Source organism: Mirounga angustirostris, unplaced genomic scaffold (assembly GCF_029215605.1).
Source record: "Mirounga angustirostris isolate CCGP_5_RB_7025 unplaced genomic scaffold, mMirAng1.0.hap1 SCAF_16, whole genome shotgun sequence".
Lineage (NCBI taxonomy): Eukaryota > Metazoa > Chordata > Mammalia > Carnivora > Phocidae > Mirounga > Mirounga angustirostris.
In genome coordinates this window covers 44,336,049-44,356,495 of record NW_026991724.1, presented here as the reverse complement: position 1 = coordinate 44,356,495, position 20,447 = coordinate 44,336,049, and the positions used below count along the sequence as shown (strand labels likewise).

The 20,447-nt window shown below is 37.6% G+C and overlaps 1 protein-coding gene and 1 long non-coding RNA gene across 6 annotated transcripts in view; one reads left to right on the top strand and one right to left on the bottom strand.

Annotated features, from left to right (window-relative positions):
- Positions 1–20,447, top strand: part of LOC123855616 (uncharacterized) — an 89,050-nt gene that overhangs the window by 47,576 nt on the left and 21,027 nt on the right. For 4 of the 5 annotated variants that reach the window (XR_010408224.1, XR_010408225.1, XR_010408221.1 and 1 more), the window contains 2 exons: positions 4,454–4,645; positions 7,363–7,453. This is a non-coding gene — a long non-coding RNA (uncharacterized LOC123855616). Of the gene's footprint in view, positions 1–4,453; positions 4,646–7,362; positions 7,454–10,767; positions 16,424–20,447 lie in introns of those variants that run through there. The other variant, XR_010408222.1, reaches the window with a different exon arrangement.
- Positions 5,089–20,447, bottom strand: part of ZNF529 (zinc finger protein 529) — a 38,510-nt gene continuing 23,151 nt past the window's right edge. The window contains exons 2-4 of the mRNA XM_064581392.1: positions 13,913–14,007; positions 13,513–13,639; positions 5,089–6,952 (exon numbers count right to left, since the gene is read on the bottom strand). Of these exons, the coding sequence (XP_064437462.1) occupies positions 5,559–6,952; positions 13,513–13,639; positions 13,913–13,966 (1,575 nt within the window). The 5' untranslated portion in view covers positions 13,967–14,007 and the 3' untranslated portion in view covers positions 5,089–5,558. The remainder of the gene's footprint in view (positions 6,953–13,512; positions 13,640–13,912; positions 14,008–20,447) is intronic.

Below are 20,447 nucleotides of genomic sequence, written 5' to 3'. Positions count from 1 at the left end.
GTCAAAAGGGCTTTTTGTTCTGCAGGGCCACAACTTTTTCAGCCCCTTGTCTGATCATATCATGGGTGTTTTTTGTTTTCTTGTTATTAGCGTGTGGTGTGTTTTTGGGTAATTGTTTACATCTGGTGACATTTCCAATTTGCAAGGTTCTCTGGTACTCAGACCTGAAGCCAAAACAAAAACAAAACCCAACTCTCATCCAAGGAAGTCACCACTGGGCTGGGTTGTTCCTTAAGTCCCAAAGTCCATAATCAGTTTGCCCCCAGGTCTCAGTTTCAGATTCTTCTTAAGTTTCTTTCATGTATTTATCCCCATGGACCTTATGTCTAGTAAGTGGGGAGGAGTAGGGCAAAATATGTTTACTCCATCATGTCTAGAACAATTTTTTTAATCTTTGCTCTTTTGCATGTAGGATTTTTTGTTTTTCTGCTGCTGTTAAGATTCTTCTGTTATTACTGATTTTAATCAGTTTGGTTATGATTGCTTTGGTGTGATTTGCTTGGATGAGTTGAACTTCCTGGGTATGTAGGTTTACAGTTTTCACCAAATTTGGAAAACTGATTTCTGTAAATGTCTTTTTTTTTTGGTCCCGGCTCATTCTTTTTGCTCTCTTCCAGGGATCCCAGTTACAATAATTAGGTTGATTGCAGTTATCCCATAGTTTTCTGTTACCTAATTTACTTTTATTAGTCTGATTTTCTGGTTCAGCTTATAGTTTTTGTTGCTGTGTTCTCAAGCTTAATGTTTTCTTTCATAGTGTCTACTCTATTAATCTCATTGACTGTATTTTTAAATCTTAGACATTTTTTAATCTCTAGAATTTTGTTTAGGTCTTTTTAGTATTTTCCACATCTTATCATGATCAATCTCTTCTTCCTTGTTGGGCATGTAGAAAATAGTTGAGATGGTTGTACTGCCAGTATCTATTGCCAAATATGAAATCTAGCAAATCAAATATAAAAGCTATTTTTGTCATTCCTGGGTGTGTTCCTATAGATTTTTCTTGTTACACTCATGTATTCCTGCATTTTTACACTCCTGTTTTTGGTGTTTTTCCTACCAGCCACACATCATAAAATTTGCCTTCTATGTGCTTGGTATTTTTGTATTTCTAGAAATATACTCAAGGGGCGCCTGGGTGGCTCAGTCGTTAAGCATCTGCCTTCGACTCAGGTTATGATCCCAGGGTTCTGGGATCGAGCCCCGCATCAGGCTCCCTGCTCTGTGGGAAGCCTGCTTCTCCCTCTCCCACTCCCCCTGCTTGTGTTTCCTCTCTCGCTGTCTCTGTCAAATAAATAAAATCTTTAAAAAAATAAAATTATAGAAATAAACTCAAGCTTTATTCTGGAATATATCTATGTTACCTGGTAACAGTTTTTTCCTATTAAGATTTCCTTTAAACTTCATTAGGTGGGACCAGAAAGCCTTTAGTACTAACTTGCTTCTCTACTGAGGCACTAACTTTTCAAGTAATCTAACCAGTTTATTATGAAGTTTACCTCTCTGGATGATGGGGACACAAACTATTTCTGACTGTGTGAGCTCCCAAGGGTTACCTGTGCTTTTTCTAAGCAATTCTTTTGCTGGATTCAGGTAGTTACCTCCATGCACTGATCAAGACTTGCTCTAGTAGTCTGCCCTGCACCTAGCTTTCTCTGCCTCCCTGGACCCTCATCTCCATCTTTGCATCGCGATGCTCCCCCTGTATTCCTCCTCCCTGTGCTGAGATGTGGAAATGCCTAGTAGGAAATAAGTGGAGTCAAAAATATGGATATCATATTTGTTTACACTTGGTTAGGTGTTTCTGTTGTCTTATGTTCAATATCTCAAAACAATTGCTGCTTGTATTTTATCTAGTGTTTTGTTACTTTAGGCAGGAAGGTAAATCCAGTCTATTTTCCATTCTGGCTGCAAACAATATATTTTTTTTAAAGTTCTAGACTTACAGAAAAATTGTAATAATACAGAATTTCCATACATTCTTCTCCTAGTTTGCATAACATTAACATATTACATTATCATAGTACAGTGATCAAAACCAGGACATTAACATTGGCATAGTACTATCAATTAAGTACTGGCTTTTTTTTTTTTTTAAGATTTTATTTATTTTAGAGATAGTTGGGGGGAAGAACAGAGGGAGAGGGACAAGCAGGCTCTGTGCTGCCAGATGTGAGGCTCAAGCCCATGACCCTGAGATCATGACCTGAGCCGAAATCAAGAGTTGGGCGCTTAACTGATTGAGCCACCCAGGCGCCCCTAAAGTACCAGCTTTATTTGGATTTCACCAAGTCTCCATTAATGTTCCGAAGATCAAATCCAAATTCCTGCATTGTATTTAGTTGTCAAATGGCCTCAGTCTCCTCCACTCTTTTGGGAGTTTTTCATTCTACCCTTGCCACTCATGACCTTGAAAGCTCATGGATTTCTGGAGTAAGTTATTATATAGAAAGTTCTTCATTTTCAGTTTGTCGGCAGTTTCCTCATGATTACATTATGGTTATGCTTTTCTTTCTTTTTTCTTAAGTCAGAATACTATTCCTGTGGTATGCCCTTCTTAGTGCCTCACTTCGGGTAGTATATATGCCAGTGTCTTATTACTGGTGATCATTTCAAAAAGGTGGTATATGGAATGTTTTCTCCTTGTAATTATATATTTGGGATAGATACTTTGGTATAATTCTAATGGCCTGTTTCTCTTTAAACTGTCACCTTCATATTTTAGTAACCATCAGTGAATTTTGTATATAATTATTACTGTTATTACAGTGTTTCCCTATCTCCCTCATCCCTTTTATATTTATTAATTAGAATTCTTCACCACTAAACTGAAAAAGGATTCCATTATTGGAAGCTAATTTCATGGTTCACTGCAGCAATAAATAGGATAGGTCTGCCACATTCTTTTGTATTTGGGGGGAAAAACCCAAAAACTTCTATGTAGACTAGGGAAAATGTGGAAAGGATAAAGTACCAAATGAAAATGGAAAGGAATGAAGTTTTAACAATCTGAGCACCAGAGAAGTAGCAAAAAAAAAACGTTAATAGCAATAATTACATTATGGTTTATTGTACCAGCGGTCTGTGAAATTTCAGGAGTTCTTAACAGTTCGAAGAAAAATGTTGATGTAATGTGACCAAAATATAGTTGTAATTACAAATAAGGGAGGCATAATAAGGGTATCTTGTATTTATTAAATTTTTATTTATTAATCATTTCAAAAAGTAAATGCCAAGATACATGGTTGTTTCTGTCATTCTTTTTAAGTGTATATGTAAGGTCTAGATAACTCATTGTTTTAATTTGTTCAAGCCAGCAAAAAGAAAAAGGAAAGGAAAAAAAATAAATATATATAAATTTTTTTTTTTTAAGATTTTATTTACTTCAGAGAGAGTAAATGAGTAAGAGAAAAAACACCGGAGAGAGGGAGAAGCAGACTCCCTGCTGAGCAGGGAGCCCGATGTGGCGCTCGATCCCAGGACCCTGAGATCATGACCCGAGCTGAAGGCAGATGCTTAACCAACTGAGCCACCCAGGCACCTCTAAGTATATATTTTTAAAAACTGCTAATTTAAATAAAATACTAATTAGTAATATTTAAATAAAAAGGTCAATATATACAATAAGAAAACGGCTTAATTACTATTGCTGGGTCATGCAAAACTTTTATAGAGTCCAAAAATTCTGGGGAAGACCAATTTGAAAAATTAAAATCTAATAAATGATACATAAATGTATACATAAATACATATGTATCTAAACAATAGGTAAATTTTCTTATAAACATCTAATAACCAGTGGCTCATAATTAACATTAATTGCATAACCAGGTCAACTCTCCTGACTAAAGAAAGAGATAATGGACAGTTAAGAATTACAACTTTATCTCTGTTCACTAATTTTCTTTCTTCTTTTTTTTTTTTTTTAAAGATTTTATTTATTTATTTGACAGAGAGAGACACAGCGAGAGAGGGAACACAAGCAGGGGGAGTGGGAGAGGGAGAAGCAGGCTCCCCCCAGAGCAGGGAGCCCGATGCGGGACTCGATCCCAGGACCCCGGGATCATGACCTGAGCCGAAGGCAGTCGCTTAACCAACTGAGCCACCCAGGCGCCCCAATTTTCTTTCTTCTTTGCTTTTCCTTTCCTTTCTAAAATATTGATTGTCAAGCTGCCACAACCCAGCAAGGCAACACTAACAGGGAATAAAATGTATAAATATACAAAGCCCAATTGAAGCCATGGTAATAATAGAGTTGTAGACCCTCCAAATATAAGTTTACTAAGTTTATAATCATTGCAATAGTTGTAGATTTTCCCCTCCTTTAATAAATCTAAGAGACAGATAAGAATGGCTTAGTAAATTTTACAAAATATTTAAAAGTGCCCCTTTCTTTTGGATCCTCATTGGTACTGCCTAGAGGTCAAAAGACTCTTTATTTTTTATTTGACAGAGAGAGACGGCGAGAGAGGGAACATGAGCAGGGGAAGTGGGAGACGGAGAAGCAGGCTTCCCGCTGATCAGGGAGCCCGACGCGGGGCTCGATCCCAGGACCCCGGGATCATGACCTGAGCCGAAGCCAGATGCTTAAAGACCGAGCCACCCAAGTGCCCCTCAAAAGGCTCTTTAAAGGAATTGTGTTGTGGTAGGTATTTAGGCAAGTCTGTCATGTCAAAACAGAAATTTTAAATCAATCAATTGATGACAATGGGAAGGAAATTACTTATCTAACATTAAAACAAAAACAATAGAAAATTAAACAAAAACAAATCTGCACAAATACCATGCAGGGTCATAAGACTTTTTTTTTTTTTTTAAGATTTTATTTATTTATTTGACAGAGACACAGCGAGAGAGGGAACACAAGCAGGGGGAGTGGGAGAGGAAGAAGCAGGCTTCCCGCAGAGCAGGGAGCCCGATGCGGGGCTTGATCCCAGGACCCTGGGATCATGACCTAAGCCGAAGGCAGACCACTTAACGACTGAGCCACCCAGGTGCCCCGGGTCATAAGACTTTAAAACAACATAGTAAGTGACTGGAAGTTTTAACTCTCTGGAGGAAGGAAAGTACATCATATGTAACAAAAAATTAGAATGCAAAAGATTTATTTGAATAATATTACAAATTAACAAGCCAAAAACAATGAAAAGACAAAAGAACAAAAACACAAACATCAAAAGTAACTGTAAACAAAACATGCCCGGAAAAGAAATTCATGTGAAATTGACTAATAATTAGTGAAACACATTTTCCATACATATCAGAAATGAATAGGGACCATCTTATCTAAACGGATATTCACAATGTTAACTGATATGAAAAGGAGAAATAAAAACAAATATTTGGCAATATCTAACAAAACAAGTATACATCACCTATCACTGAGCAATTCTACTTCTAAATAGAGGGGCCAGGAAGTCTGGAAACAATAAGAGGAACAATGGGCCCTTGATTACTTCATATTATAATGCATGGACTTTCCCAGTGAAACTCAGATGCAAAAGGCTTTTGTACATGTCTTTCATTCGAGACAAAACACCAGTACAACTTTTTTATCATCAAGTAAGGTGCTTACCCACGCTAAAGGCACTGAGACATTCCTTACATTCATAGGGTTTCTTACCAGTATGAATTCTCTGATGTTTTGTAAAGGATGAACTATGTCTAAAGGCCTTCCCACATGCTTTGCATTCATAAGGTTTCTCTCCAGTATGAATTCTCTGATGTTCAGTAAGGGCTGAACTATGTCTGAAAGCCTTCCCACATACTTTACATTCATAAGGTTTTTCACCACTGTGAATTCTCTGATGTTGAATAAGTGCTGATGTAAGTCTAAAGAACTTTCCACACTCTTTACATTCATAAGGTTTCTGACCACTGTGAATTCTCTGGTGTCGAGTAAGTTCACTACCTACTCCAAAAGCTTTCCCACATTCCTTGCATTTATAGGGTTTCTCACCAGTATGAATTCTCTGATGTCTAGTCAGGGATGAACTATTTCTAAAGACCTTTCCACATGCCTTGCATTCATAGGGTTTCTTTCCAGTATGAATCCTCTGATGTCGAGCAAGTTCTCTACAGACTCCAAAGGTCTTCCCACATTCTTTACATGCATAAGGTTTCTCACCTGTATGAATTCTCTGATGTTCAATAAGCTGTGAACTAATTCTAAAGACTTTCTCACATTGTATACATTTGTATGGTTTTTCACCAGTATGAATTCTCTGATGTTCAGTTAGCTGTGAATGGAATCTAAAGTCCTTGCCACATTCCATACATTTGTAAGGTTTCTCATCAGTGTGGATTTTCTGGTGTCGAGTAAGTTGTGCATGCACTCTAAAGGATTTTCCACAGAAAGTGCATTCATAGGGTTTCTCACCATCATGAATTATTTGAAGTGGAGTTATTTCTTCAACTCTTCTAATGGTCCTTTCATATTCCTTACATTTATAGCACTTCTGATCATCATGCATTTTCTGTATACTAAGGTCTTCATAAAAACTAAATGCATTCTCATATTCCATATATTTACAAGGTTTCACACCACTATGTATATTCAGTTGTAGGGTATGTGGGTCATCTCCAAAGGTTTTCCAATATGCATTATATTGATAGGTTTTCTCATCAGTATGTATTTTCTCATATTCATCAAAATTTAAGTCACACCTAAGGACCTTCCCATATGCCTTATATGCATGGGGCTTCTTGCTATCATGAATTCTCTGATGTGATATAAGAGACTTATGATGTTTGTAATTGGGCACTTTTTCAGAGTTGATTTTCATTTGGCTGAAATATCCCACTTCAGGTCTTTGTACTTCAGTCTTGCTTTTGCTTTGCCATTCATTTCTGAAAATGGAGCTCTCAAGACCAATGAATTTACTTTCTGTTACTTTCCACTGAGAACCAGTGATGTCCTTTCTAGTCTTTGTGTCATACTTGGACTCCAAATCTGAAAGAGAGGGGAAAAAGAAACACAATTTTTGTTTTCATGTGCCATAAAAATGAAACATTTATACGATGCAAAGGAGAAAAACTGCAAATACAAACAATACAAGTGAATGACTAAAATACCTCAATGAAGTCTTAAGAAAGATCAGAGAATGATGAAAGCATAATGTAAGATTGTGAGGTTTGTGATAAGGGAAACAGATAAAGTCAATGGGTCTGACATTTAGGTGTTGATCATCACTTAGTAAGCTTGTTGACTGTACTAATGTTTGGGAACCAATCCAGGTAAACTGACCAACATCTACAGATGTAGAACTAGTTATCAATATCATGTATAGATATAGCTAATGCAGATCATAATTTGATAATCTACACATACTAACAATTTTGGTTTTGTTTTTTGTTGGGGAGCCCAATGCGGGGTTTGAACTCACGACCCTATGATCAAGACCTGACAGATCGAGTCGGACACTTACCTGACTGAGCCACCCAAGCACCTGAGGTTGGTTGGTTTCTATTTTTAAAACTTTTTATTTTATTTTTATTATTTGAGATAGAGAGCAAGTGAGAGAGAGACAGCATGAGCAGGGGGAGCAGTGGAGGCAGAGGGACAAGCAGACTCCCCACTGAGCAGGGAGCCCGACATGGGACTCGATCCCAGGACCCTTAGATCATGACCTGAGCCGAAGGCATACACTTAACCAACTGAGCCACCCAGGCGCCCTGGTTTGTTTTTTTTTAATAAGAGAATCCAAATACTTCACTGTGGATAACAAGGTGCTTGTAAGACCTCATCTTAATCCATTATTCCTTTTCACCTAATCTTTTTTTGACCTCTTACAACAAACATAATTTCCATCCACAGGATGTTTCATTGCTTAGAAATGGGTTCTTTATATACCACCCACATTTTACCATCCAGATCTAAAAGTTACTACCCTCAGAAATGAGGTACTAACTGATCGTAAGTTCATATTTGTTTCTGTTCCAATATCTAGTTGCTCTAGTTGCCTCACATTATTTTTTTTCAGTTGTGTATTCAGTAACTTTCTGTTGTTATGCTGTTTAGCCTTATTCCTTAAATTCCAAAAGGAGAAATATAATCATTATATGCCACTGAATAACAAGCCCCAGGGACATTTAAGTTGATAATTACAGGGAAATTAAATCACTTGATGAAAAGAATCTAAATAAGACAAAAAGGAAATATTATAAAGATCAGTCACTGGGTAACACAACTGATCATCAAAACAGTTATGTACACATAAGAATGATGCAGTAGTTTAAGTGTGCCTCCGTTCCTTCCAACCCTCACACTATCCTGCAGTGATTTATACACACACACAAGTAGTGTTTATGAATGATTTTTTTCTAATTGACTCTCCACTTACATATACTGTCTACATCACTGCTGTTAATTCCCTGCTACGCATAACCATGATTTTCTTTACCCCACCTGTCAGTAAAGATGAGGAATTTTATTTACTGTTCTTCATTAGCTTTTTCACTATCACACATCTATCCTACTGAAATCCTAGTCTATATTTAAATGTTTCCTTCGTGATGTTTCATTTTCCTGTACTCAAAGTCAACGATTGTTACACTCTGCAAAGCAGTTTCAGAATATTTTCGATATTATAGTAGGTATAAATCATACTATAAAGCTTATGCAATTCTGAAAGGGGAAAAAGCTAACAGAATGATGTGGAAAAGGTGGTATAGGTGGGCAAGAATGTAAAAAACAATCTGTTGAACATTGGCTGGAGATTGGCAATTAGATGAGGGGATAACCTGAGGAAAATCCAAAATGAATGATAAACATTCATGAAACACGGCAAAAATAATTTCCTGTGACTGAATTATGTTATAAGTAACAAAAGTATAATAATGCAATCATTATTTGATTAGAATAATAAAACTGTAAATGAACGCCAGTATTAGTAAATTAAAAAGCACTTCTACCTAGAAATGAAAAAACTTTCTACCAAATGTGGAAATGTGATATTACAAAAATTTCAGAGAATGATCCCATTGAAAATACAGTTGACCCTTGAAACTGGGATTAGGGTGCCATTGCCCTGCACAATCAAAAATCATCATATAACTTCTGACTCACCCCAAACTATTAATAGCCTACTACTGCCTGGAAGCCTTTCCAGTAACAGTTGATTAATACATATTTTATATGCTATATGTATTAGGTACTGTATTCATACAATAAAGTAAGCTAAAGAAAAAATGTTAAGAAAAACGTAAGAGGGGCACCTGGGGGGCTCAGTCAGCTGAGCATCTGCGTTAGGCTCAGGTCATGATCCCAGAGTCCTGGAATCAAGCCCCGCATTGGGCTCCCTGCTGCAGGAAGCCTGCTTCTCCCTCTCCCTTTGCCTGCCGCTTCCCTTGCTTCTGCTGTCAAATAAATATAATCTTTAAAAAAAAAAAAAATAATACATTTACAGTACTGTACTACCTTTATCAAAAAATTCACGTTTAAGTGGACCCACACAGTTCAAACCTGTGTTGTTGAAGGGTCAACTGTATTATATATTAAAATCTAGGGCGCCTGGGTGGCTCAGTTGGTTAAGCGACTGCCTTTGGCTCAGGTCATGATCCCGGAGTCCTAGGACTGAGTCCCGCATTGGGCTCCCGGCTCAGTGGGGAGCCTGCTTCTCCCTCTGACCCTCTCCCCTCTCATGCTGTTTCTCTCTCTCTCAAATAAATAAATAAATAAAATCTTTTAAAAAAATCTATGGAAGTCAGCATTAGTCACACAAAAAGTAAGGATTTAAATATTTATGTTAATAAGGAGAAAATGAAAATAAGTAATGTATACATCCCAATCAAGAAGATAGGAAACGGGCGCCTGGGTGGCTCAGTCGTTAAGCGTCTGCCTTCGGCTCAGGTCATGATCCCAGGGTCCTGGGATCGAGCCCCGCATTGGGCTCCCTGCTCCGCCAGGAGCCTGCTTCTCCCTCTCCCACTCCCCCTGCTTGTGTTCCCTCTCTAGCTGTCTCTCTCTCTGTCAAATAAATAAAATAAAATCTTTAAAAAAAAAAAAAAAGAAGTTAGGAAACAACAAAGTGACCTAAAGAAAAGGTGAGGGGGGAATTCAATAAATACAGAATCAGATATAGCTAGAAAACATAGAAAGAATATAAATAACAAATATAAAAAATAAAATGATAAAAGAGAAAACCATCAGAGAAGGTATTTTCTAAAATGTTTTAAGACTGCTATGCTAATCGGGGCGCCTGGGTGGCTCAGTTGGTTAAGCAACTGCCTTCAGCTCGGGTCATGATCCCGGAGTCCTGGGATCGAGCCCCACGTTGGGCTCCCAGCTCAGTGGGCAGCCTGCTTCTCCCTCTGACGCTCTCCCCTCTCATGCTGTTTCTCTCGCTCTCACATAAATAAATAAAATCTTAAAAAAAAAAAAAAAAGACTGCTATGCTAATCAATTTGAAAATGTTGAATTACTGAATGAAAAGGGTGAATTATTTTCTAGGTAAATAGATATTAGAAACCCCAGGAGCCATAAAAATTGAAAAAAGACCAATTTGCTAGACAGATAAAACTTGTTAGAGACTCCCCTCCCACGAAACAAAAAATCATAAGCATGCCCATTGCTCAGGTTGTGGTAGTAAAACATGTAACAAGCTAGGGCTCCTAAAAGAAAGATCCGACTCATGATGTGGTGTAGGGAAGGGAGATGTGCCCTTGATTGTTGTGACAGAAAGCAAGAAATCTGAATATAGACACACTACTATGGTGTGAGGATGGAAGGCATGGAGACATGCTTTAACTGTTGCATCATTCTTATAGGACACACAAATCACCTGAAGGAGCTAAGGGAGACCACCATTTGACAATACAAGAATCAAAAGGGGAAAAAACCTTTGTGTACTAAAATATGCTAAATAAATAAGTAAAATTAATACCTAGTATTGATTTTTTTTAAACTACAACAGAAATCACAAACTTAGACTAGAAGAACACACTTTTCACCAATTCAGGTGTCTGGTCTGGGATAAGGAAGGTATAGGGTGAGGCTGGGAAAGTCTCAAAAAGCAAGAATAAATTTAAAGATTAAAGGACTGAGTCAGAGACACACAAAAATCACCATAAGAAATTTCTTGATATCCATACAACTGGGCATCAAGAATTAAGACTGGTGAGCTAAAGTAAACTGAATCAAAAACCAATTAAAAAAAAATGAAACATAAACAAGAAAAAGTCAGAAAATTTCAGATGCACCATTTTTAGTCGCTAATCAGTTATAATCGTAGGAAGAACATAAACATTCTTGCTGGTAACAACATGAGGGCAACTAATAAATGCAGAAGGAATGAGGGATTTAGAAGAAAACATTGATCTAAATGAAGATTTTTAATTGTAAAAATCATTAGGCTAATTATTAATAAGGAACTATATATTCACAGGATGAGAAGCTAAGACAACAGATTTTTCTTTTTCTTTTTTTTTAAGTAGGCTCCCTCGGGGCTTGAACTCACAACGCTGAGATCAAAACTTGAGGTGAGGGCGCCTGGGTGGCTCAGTTGGTTGGGCAGCTGCCTTCGGCTCAGGTCATGATCCTGGAGTCCTGGGATCGAGTCCCGCATCGGGCTCCCTGCTCGGCAAGGAGTCTGCTTCTCCCTCTGACCCTCCCCCCCTCATGCTCTCTCTCATTCTCTCTCAATAAATAAAATCTTAAAAAAAATTAAAAAAAAAAAAAAAAACTTGAGGTGAGAGCAAGAGTAGGATACTTAACCGACTGAACTACCTAGGCGCCCCTCACAGAGATATCCTTCTGACCATACTGTGTGAATTTGCTTTCTCCCTCATTCTTTATTCCTTTGTTGTTATTTTTTACTTTTCTTTATAGCACTTACCACTATATATGATACATTTTCTAATTGTTTTCCTGTTTATTATACATCTCGCTAGTGAGTCAATTCCGTAAAGCAAGAACTGTATCATTTTTTCTCACCATTGTACTGATAGGTCTACCATAATATTTATCTCAGTGTAGACAGTGATTAAATGTTGAGTATATAAATGACCATGGTTTTTTGTCAAGAGAATTTATATAAATTCAAATAGAAAGCAACATGGAAAAAATGTTGGTTGCACTAGGGAAGACCTTAATTGGCTTCCCCAAGTGTTGGGCTTTTTTCCACAGGGCTTTAAAGGGAGTTTCCCAAAAACATCACAAAGACCCACCTATTCCCAGAGAAGCTGGGCTTTTTACTCTGGTGATGGCTTTCCCTCTCTTACCAGCAGCCCTCACTCACCTGGCCCTCTGTTCTTGTCATATCCCTTACGACCCTCCAGAACAGCTTCCCTTCCTCCAATAAGGTGATCACAAATGGCTTAAAAATGGAACAACCTGGGCACCTGGGTGGCTCAGATGGTTAAGCGTCTGCCTTTGGCTCGGGTCATGATCCCGGGGTCCTGGGATCGAGTCCCGCATCGGGCCCCCTGCTCTTTGGGAGCCTGCTTCTCCCTCTGCCTCTCTCTGTCTCTCATGAATAAATAAATAAAATCTTTAAAAAAAAAAAAAGAACAACCTGCTTATGACAAAGGAATGTAACATAAGGTATAAAAAAAGAACTACAATTATATAAAACACTTAAGAGAATTGGTTCAGTTTTGATAAATGAAGTTGAATTGATACTGATAGATTTCAGAGAAAAGAAATGTGAGGAGATTGAAAGACCATTCACCTTAGAGTGACCACAGAATTATATAAAGAGATCTTTATTCAAACCCATTCCAACTCTTTGTCTTGTGAGGCAATTTATTGTACCAGTTAATAACACCAGCTTTTGTGTCAGACTACTTGGGTAGAAAACCTCCATTGATACTAATTAGCTGTGTAATCCTGGAGAAGTTGCCTAAATACTTTTTGTCTTAGCAAAATAATACAACAAGTATTCATGTCATAGGGTTACTGAAGAATTAAAAGATTCAATATATTAAAAGTGCTTAGAATAGAACCTGGTACATGCCAAGATCGATGTGATCTGACAGGAAAACAGGCAGCTTTCTAAAACATTAAAAGATCCTTATTGGAATACTGACAATGTTAAATGCGAAGTTCTTCAACCACAAAACAGGTGTAAGACCGTACATGTGAGGCAATGAACATGAATTCTGTTTATCCATCTAACATACAAATTATGCATTCTTTTAATAATCATAACAAATCAGGACACAGTTTCCTAGCTACTCTTCAAGAAGGTGGGATAGAAAATAGCAAAGCATTTGTAGCAATTCTGACTTCGAACCCAATATAAGAGCTATCTCAAAGGATGTGTTTTATGTCTTCTAAAATTCAAATTAAACTCCCTGGGTATCAGGGAAAGCAGAAATATGAAGGGACTGAGAAGATACAAACATCATCAAGAATGATGAATGTGCTTAATGGAGGTCTCATTTACAACCCAATGTTCAACCATGCCTCTGGAAACAGGTACCTACTTTCTTATAAGATAGCCTTGGGTTTACTAAAAAGCAACTGATATTCAATAGCGCATATTCTAAATTATATGAAGCAGATAAATTTACCCAGTGAGACCAAGTTGCTATAGTTCTCCATCATCACATCCCAATACAAGTCCCTCTGAGCTGAATCCAGATATTCCCATTCCTCTTGAGAGAAGTTGATGACCACATCCCTGAATGTCACCAATTCCTGAAACAACAAACCGTATATAGGTGAAATTGAAGGAAATATTTTTGAGAAAAAAGAAAAGAATTGCATTATGGCAGGTAGACTAAATAGTAACCTGGTAGGCCAAGGGTAGAAGATCTGTAGAACAGATAGGCACACAGGAGTTATACTGTTATGTGTGGTTCCAACTCTCACCAGAAAGTGAAAAACTATGGGAATGTGGGGCAGGCTCTATTTGGTAGGAAGGTTCAGAAAAAGGAAATGTTCACAAAGGTGACAGATCCAGCAACTTACATGGTCCATGCTTAGAACTGTAAAGAATTGGTCTGGGAATTCCATTTCTGCCATGACAGCGTGAGGAACTCCGATCACATGCTCCTCCGTCAAAACTGGTGAAAATTATATATAAAAATGTATAGCAAATGAAAAAAACATTTGTTCAAGAAAATCTGCTAAAACTTATTACAAGCTGAAATTCTACGGTATCTGAACCAAACCCTTCCTTGTTCATTCCATCTGAGTGAGAAAAATCCTCTATTCCATACTGGTACAGTCAAGGCTTCCTCACCACTCATCAACCCTTGCTCCCAGATAGATGGCCATCTTTCTGCGAGGAGCAGGACATCAACATTTCTCATCCTGCCCCCACCTACCTATTGCTCAGGAAAATGCAGCTAAGGGATAGAGATTTTCTTCTGTCTAGCAGCCACACACAAAATGTAATATGTGCCCTGGGTGTGGCAGTGGTAAGAATACCAGGGTTCTAGTTGTCTGCCTTGGATCATGGGAGAGGATCATTGATCATGCCGAGAGCAAATTGCAACTTCTGGCTGCTGTACCCCACCCCACCCCCAATCTACCAAGTACTCAGTTCCTAAAAGCAGAGGTGTGACTCAGAGTGAAGCATGCTATTGTCCCAAGCACTAGATCTGTGGCTCTGATTTCATCCAGGGGGAGAAGCAGGCCACAGACAAGAGAGCTGTATATCCCTCTCCAAAGGAAATTACTTCATTTGTAAACTATGGATAAATTCAAGCCTAAGGACATTCTCAAAAACAGCAAAGTTTTGGTAAAAGACTGAAAGACTCACTGGACGTGGATGTTTGATTTTCACAGGCATATATACATGTATTTTTTCCCCTTTCACTTAACCATTTTGAATATCAACTGTATAAAATAATATATTATTGGGCCTATAACATATAAAAGTATAATATTTCTGCTAGTAACACAGGGGAGGTGGGTAAAAGCAAAGCCAAATTGGGCTAAGTAAATGAATATAGCTGGTACTTCAAATCCACAATATCAAATCAAAAAAATAAAAAACAGTAAATAAGGGGCAACTGGCTGGCTCAGTAGGCATAGCATGTGGCTCTGATCTTGGGGTTGTGAGTTCAAGCACCATGCTGGGTGTAGAGCTTACTGAAAATTATAAGATTAAAACAACAAAAGCTATGACAGGTTTTCTTTTGTTCTCGTACTTTTAAAAAAAATTTAAATTCAATTAATACATATTATTGGTTTCAGAGGTATAGGCCTGTGATTCATCAGTCTTACATAATACCTAGTGCTCATTATATCACATGCCCTCCTTAATGTCCATCACCCAGTCACCCCATCCTTCCATCCCCCTCCCCTCCAGCAACCCTCAGATTGTTTTTTTTTTTTAAAGATTTTATTTATTTATCTGACACAGAGAGACACAGCGAGAGAGGGAACACAAGCAGGGAGAGTGGGAGAGGAGAAGCAGGCTTCCTGCGGAGCAGGGAGCCTGATGCAGGGCCTGGGATCATGACCTGAGACAAAGGCAGATGCTTAATGACTGAGCCACCCAGGCGCCTCCAGATTGTTTATGATTAAGAGTCTCTTATGGTTTGTCTCCCTCTCTGGTTTCGTCTTGTTTTTTTCCTCTCTTCCCCTATGATCCTGTTTTGTTTCCTAAATTCCACATATCCGTGAGATCATATGATAATTGTCTCTGATTGACTTATTTTTTAAAGATTTTTTATTTATTTATTTGACAGAGGGAGACACAGTGAGAGAGGGAACACAAGCAGGGGGAGTGGGAGAGGGAGAAGCAGGCTTCCCATGGAGCAGGGAGCCCAATGTGGGGCTCGATCCCAGGACCCTGGGATCATGACCTGAGCCGAAGGCAGACGCTTAATGATTGAGCCACCCAGGCGCCCTCTGATTGACTTATTTTGCTCAGCAAAACAGTTCAATCCACGTCACTGCAAATGGCAAGATTTCCATTTTTGATGGCTGTGTAATATTCCATTGTGTGTGTGTGTGTGTGTGTATACACCACATCTTCTTTATCCATTCATCTGTTGATGGACATCCGGGCTCTTTCCATAGTTTGGCTATTGTGGACATTGCTGCTATAAACATTGGGGTACGGGTGCCCCTTTGGATCACTACATTTGTATTTTTGGGGTAAATGCCCAGTAGTGGAGTTGCTGGGTCGTAGGGTAGCTCCATTTTCAACTTTTTGAGGAAACTCCATACTGTTTTCCAGAGTGGCTGCACAGTTGCATTCCCACCAACAGTGTAGGAGGGTTCCCCTTTTTGTTCTCATACTTTTTAAAAGACAAGTAACACTTCTCTATCTCATGGGATTTTAGTATATATGGAAAGCTGTTTCTCATTAGATGTATACATTAAGCTCTGGATCAACCACTAAAAATAGGTGCAAATCATTTATCTCATAAGGGGTTAAATATCCAAAATACATAAAGGACTCTTACAACTCAGTATAAAAAAAGACATAATCCAATTAAAAAATGGGCAGAGGATCTGAATAGACATTTTCCCCAAAAATATAAATGGTTAACAAATACATGAAAAGGTGCTCCATATCATTAATTGTCACAGAAATGCAATTCAAAACCACAATGAGATACTGCCTTATACCTGTTAGAATGGCTGTTATCAAAAAGACAACAAATAACAAGTGTTGGTGAGATGTGGAGAAAAGGGAAACCTTCTGCACTGTTGGGAATGTAAACTGGTGCAGCAGCTATGGAAAACACTATGGAGGTTCCTCAAAGATTTAAAAATAGAACCACCGTATGATCTAAGCAATTCCACCTCTATTTATCTGAAGGAAATGAAAGCTTTCAGAAAGATTTCTGCACCCCAATATGTTCACTGCAGCATTATCTAAAATACACAAGGCATGGAAACAAAATAAATGGTCACTGATGGTTGAATGGTTAAGGAAAATTTGGTGTGTATACAGAATGGAATATTATTCTGCCATAAAAAGGTAAGGAAATTGTGCCATTTGCAACTACTTGAATTGACCTCGAGGGCATTATGCTAGCTGAAGTAAATCAAAGAAAAATACTCAATGATCTCACTTATATCTGGAATTAAGACTTAAAAAACAAAACAACCTCACAGATACAACATAGTGGTGGTTTCCGGGGCAGGTGGGGGGGGGTGGAATGTGGGTGGGCGAAATGGATGAACGTGGCCAAGGAAGGTACAAATTTCCAATTATAAAGTAAGTCAAGAGGATATTAATGTATAGCATAGTAATTATACTTGATACTGTGTTGTATGTTTGAAAGTGGCTAAGATGGTAAATCTTAAGAGTTATCAGAAGAAGGTGATGGATGTTAACTGAATTTATTTTGGTAATAATCATTTTGCAATATACACATATATTAAATCATGTTGTACACCTAAAACTAATGTGTTACATGTCAATAATATCTCAATAAAGCTAAAAGAAGTAAAGAACAATGGTGAAGGCAATTGAAAGGCAAATATATAATCCAATAATACTGTATTTTGTGTTTGTTGTTCCTCCTTTTTTGTGATGTCTTTAAAGACCTGCGTAAAACATAATTATAAACCTATTTAAAGGGCACACAATGTATAAGGATATGATCTGGGACTAAAACATTAGAAAAGAAGGTTGGAGCAGTTATAGGAGCTAAACTTTTCTATACTATTAAAGCTAAATTGCTGTACAGTGAAGGTTTGACTCAGCAGGTCTGAAATGTTTAAGCCCTGCCCATTCCAAACAAAGTGTAGGCCCTTAACCAGCTCCTGGTAGATTACCTCTAGTCCCTGGAATATCTGGCATTTAATGATTTTAATCTGTATCCTGTCACTGGAAAAAATGAGTACAACAGCTTTTCTGATGTGTGTGAATCCTTCTGGCAAATCATTGAAACTGAGGGTAGTCTTGGGACCCCTGAATAAAGATGGTTTTATTTCAAACTAGTTCATCATAAATACAAATTTTTAATTGAAGTCTACAGGATAAATGCTAAGAAAATGACTAAATGGTATAATGAATAGGAAATAAAAAAGGAGTAAAATGATAAACTATAAAAAAAATCAATGGACAGAAAGGAAACCAACTAGGGACAGAAAAGTAAAGAAGATACAGTGTATATAGAAAACAAGTAGAAAATGGTAGAAGCAAGTCTTCCGTTATTACATATTAAATGCAAATAGATTAGACTTTTCAACTAAAAGGCAGACATTGGCAGAATGGGTAGCAAATATGGTATAACTGTATTCAATTACAACAAACTGATAACAAATCCAAATATATAAATAGGTTGAAAATAAAAGGATGGAAAAGTATATTGCATACCGTAGTCATCAAAGAGCTGGATGGCTATACTAATTATGAGACCAAACAGGCTTTACGTCAGTACTTCTTACAGGAGACAAAGAAACCTCATATGTTGATAAAAGGGTCTGCCTACAAGAAGACACAACTATGAACACATATGCCTTGAAGCAACAATTGACAGGATTGAGGAGAGAAATAGAAAGTTCTTTTTTATTTTTTAAGATTTATTTATTATTGGGGCACCTGGATGGCTTCAGTTAAGTGGCTGATTCTTGATTTCAGCTCAAGTCATAATCTCAGGGTTGTAAGACTGAGAGCCCTGAGTTGGGCTCTGTGCTCAGTTGGGAGTCTGAGATTCTCTTTCCCTCTCCCGCTGCCCCTCCTCCTGCTTGCAGACGCATGCTCTCTCTCTCTCAAATAAATTTTTTTTTAAGAAAAGTTTTGCCTATCCATAATAAAATTAGAAGTAACAGAAAGAAAAATGGGAAACTCAAAAACATGTGGAATTTAAACAAAACACTCCTAAATAACACATCAAAAATGAAAAGGGAAACTGGAAAATATCTTGTGAATAACACAACATATCAAAATTTATGACAGGCAATTAATGATTAGAGGAAAACTTTTGAAGCTTAAAGTGCCTATAATTAAAAGTAAATATCTAGGGGCGCCTGGGTGGCTCAGTCGTTGGGCGTCTGCCTTCAGCTCAGGTCATGATCCCAGGGTCCTGGGATTGAGCCCTGCATCGGGCTCCCTGCTCAGCAGGAAGCCTGCTTCTCCCTCTCCCACTCCCCCTGCTTGTGTTCCCTCTCTCACTGTGTCTCTCTCTGTCAAATAAATAAAATCTTAAAAAAAAAAAGTAAATACCTAGGTCAAATCTAACCTCCCTCCTTAAGTCACTGGGAAAAGAGTAAAGATATCAAATAGGAAAAATACCCCAAAATAAATGAAACTGAAAGCTAGTTTTATGAGAAGTTTTTAAAAGTTCACAAATGTTTAGAAAATCTAAAATGACTGAAGAGAGAAGACTCCCATTACTATAATCATAACTGAAAGAGGGGACAACACTACCAGCTTAACAGAAATGAAAATTGATTACGAAGGATCAAAATGAACAATTGCACAAGAAATCAGAAAACCCAGATGAACTGGATAAATTCATAGAAACACACAAACTTTCAAATTTACTCATGAAGACAGAATATTTGAATAATCTTGAATTATTTTTAAAACTACCCATAAAGAAAAGCCCAGGTCTGCATAGCTTCACTGTTAAATTCTATGAAACATTTAAAGCAGAATACTAATTCTTCACCAACTCTTCAAGATGTAAAAAAGGAGAGAAAACTTCCCAACTCATTTTATGAAGCCAATACTAGATAGTAATATCAGAAGAAGACATTACAATAAAATGGCAACTACCACTGTATCTTTTATGAATATGGATGCAAAAAATCTAAACAAAACACTGGTAACCTGAATCTAGGAACATATAAAAATAATTACATACCTTGATTGAGTGGGATTTATCCCTGGAATTCAAAATTAGATTGTTAATCTAATGTGATATATCGTTATCAGTGTAATAAAAAATAAAAACTACATGACCTTTTTCATACATGAAGAATAAGCATTTGACAAAATCCAACACCCTTTCATGACAAGAGAGTGAATTTAGGAATAGAAGGGAACTACCTCCACATGATAAAATTGACAGCTACCATTAGACACAGTGATCTTACCCCTAATATCAGAACAGGACAAGGATATATAAATCTTATTGCCTCTTCTTTTTTAAAATTTATTTAGTTGAGAGAGAAAGAGTGAGTACAAGTGGGAGAAGCAGAGGGAGAAAGAATCTCAGACTCCGGCTGAGCACGGAGCCCCACGGTGGCTTGATCTCACGACCCCAAGATCACAACCTGAGCCAAAACCAAGATTTAGACACCCAACCAACTGCGCCACCCAGATGCACCCCCTCATTGCCTCTTATCATCAACATTGTTCTAGAGGTATAGCAAGGACAAACAGGAAATAAAAAGAGGCACGCGTAGTGGAAAGAAGGAAGGAAAATAATCTCCATTAATAGATGACATGACCTTGTATACAGAAAACCCTAAAACACTGACTGTAACACTATTAGAACTCAGCAAATCGCAGGATGCAAATAAATATGCAAAAATCAATTATATGTTTATACATTTGCAATAATAATCTGAATTAAAATAATTC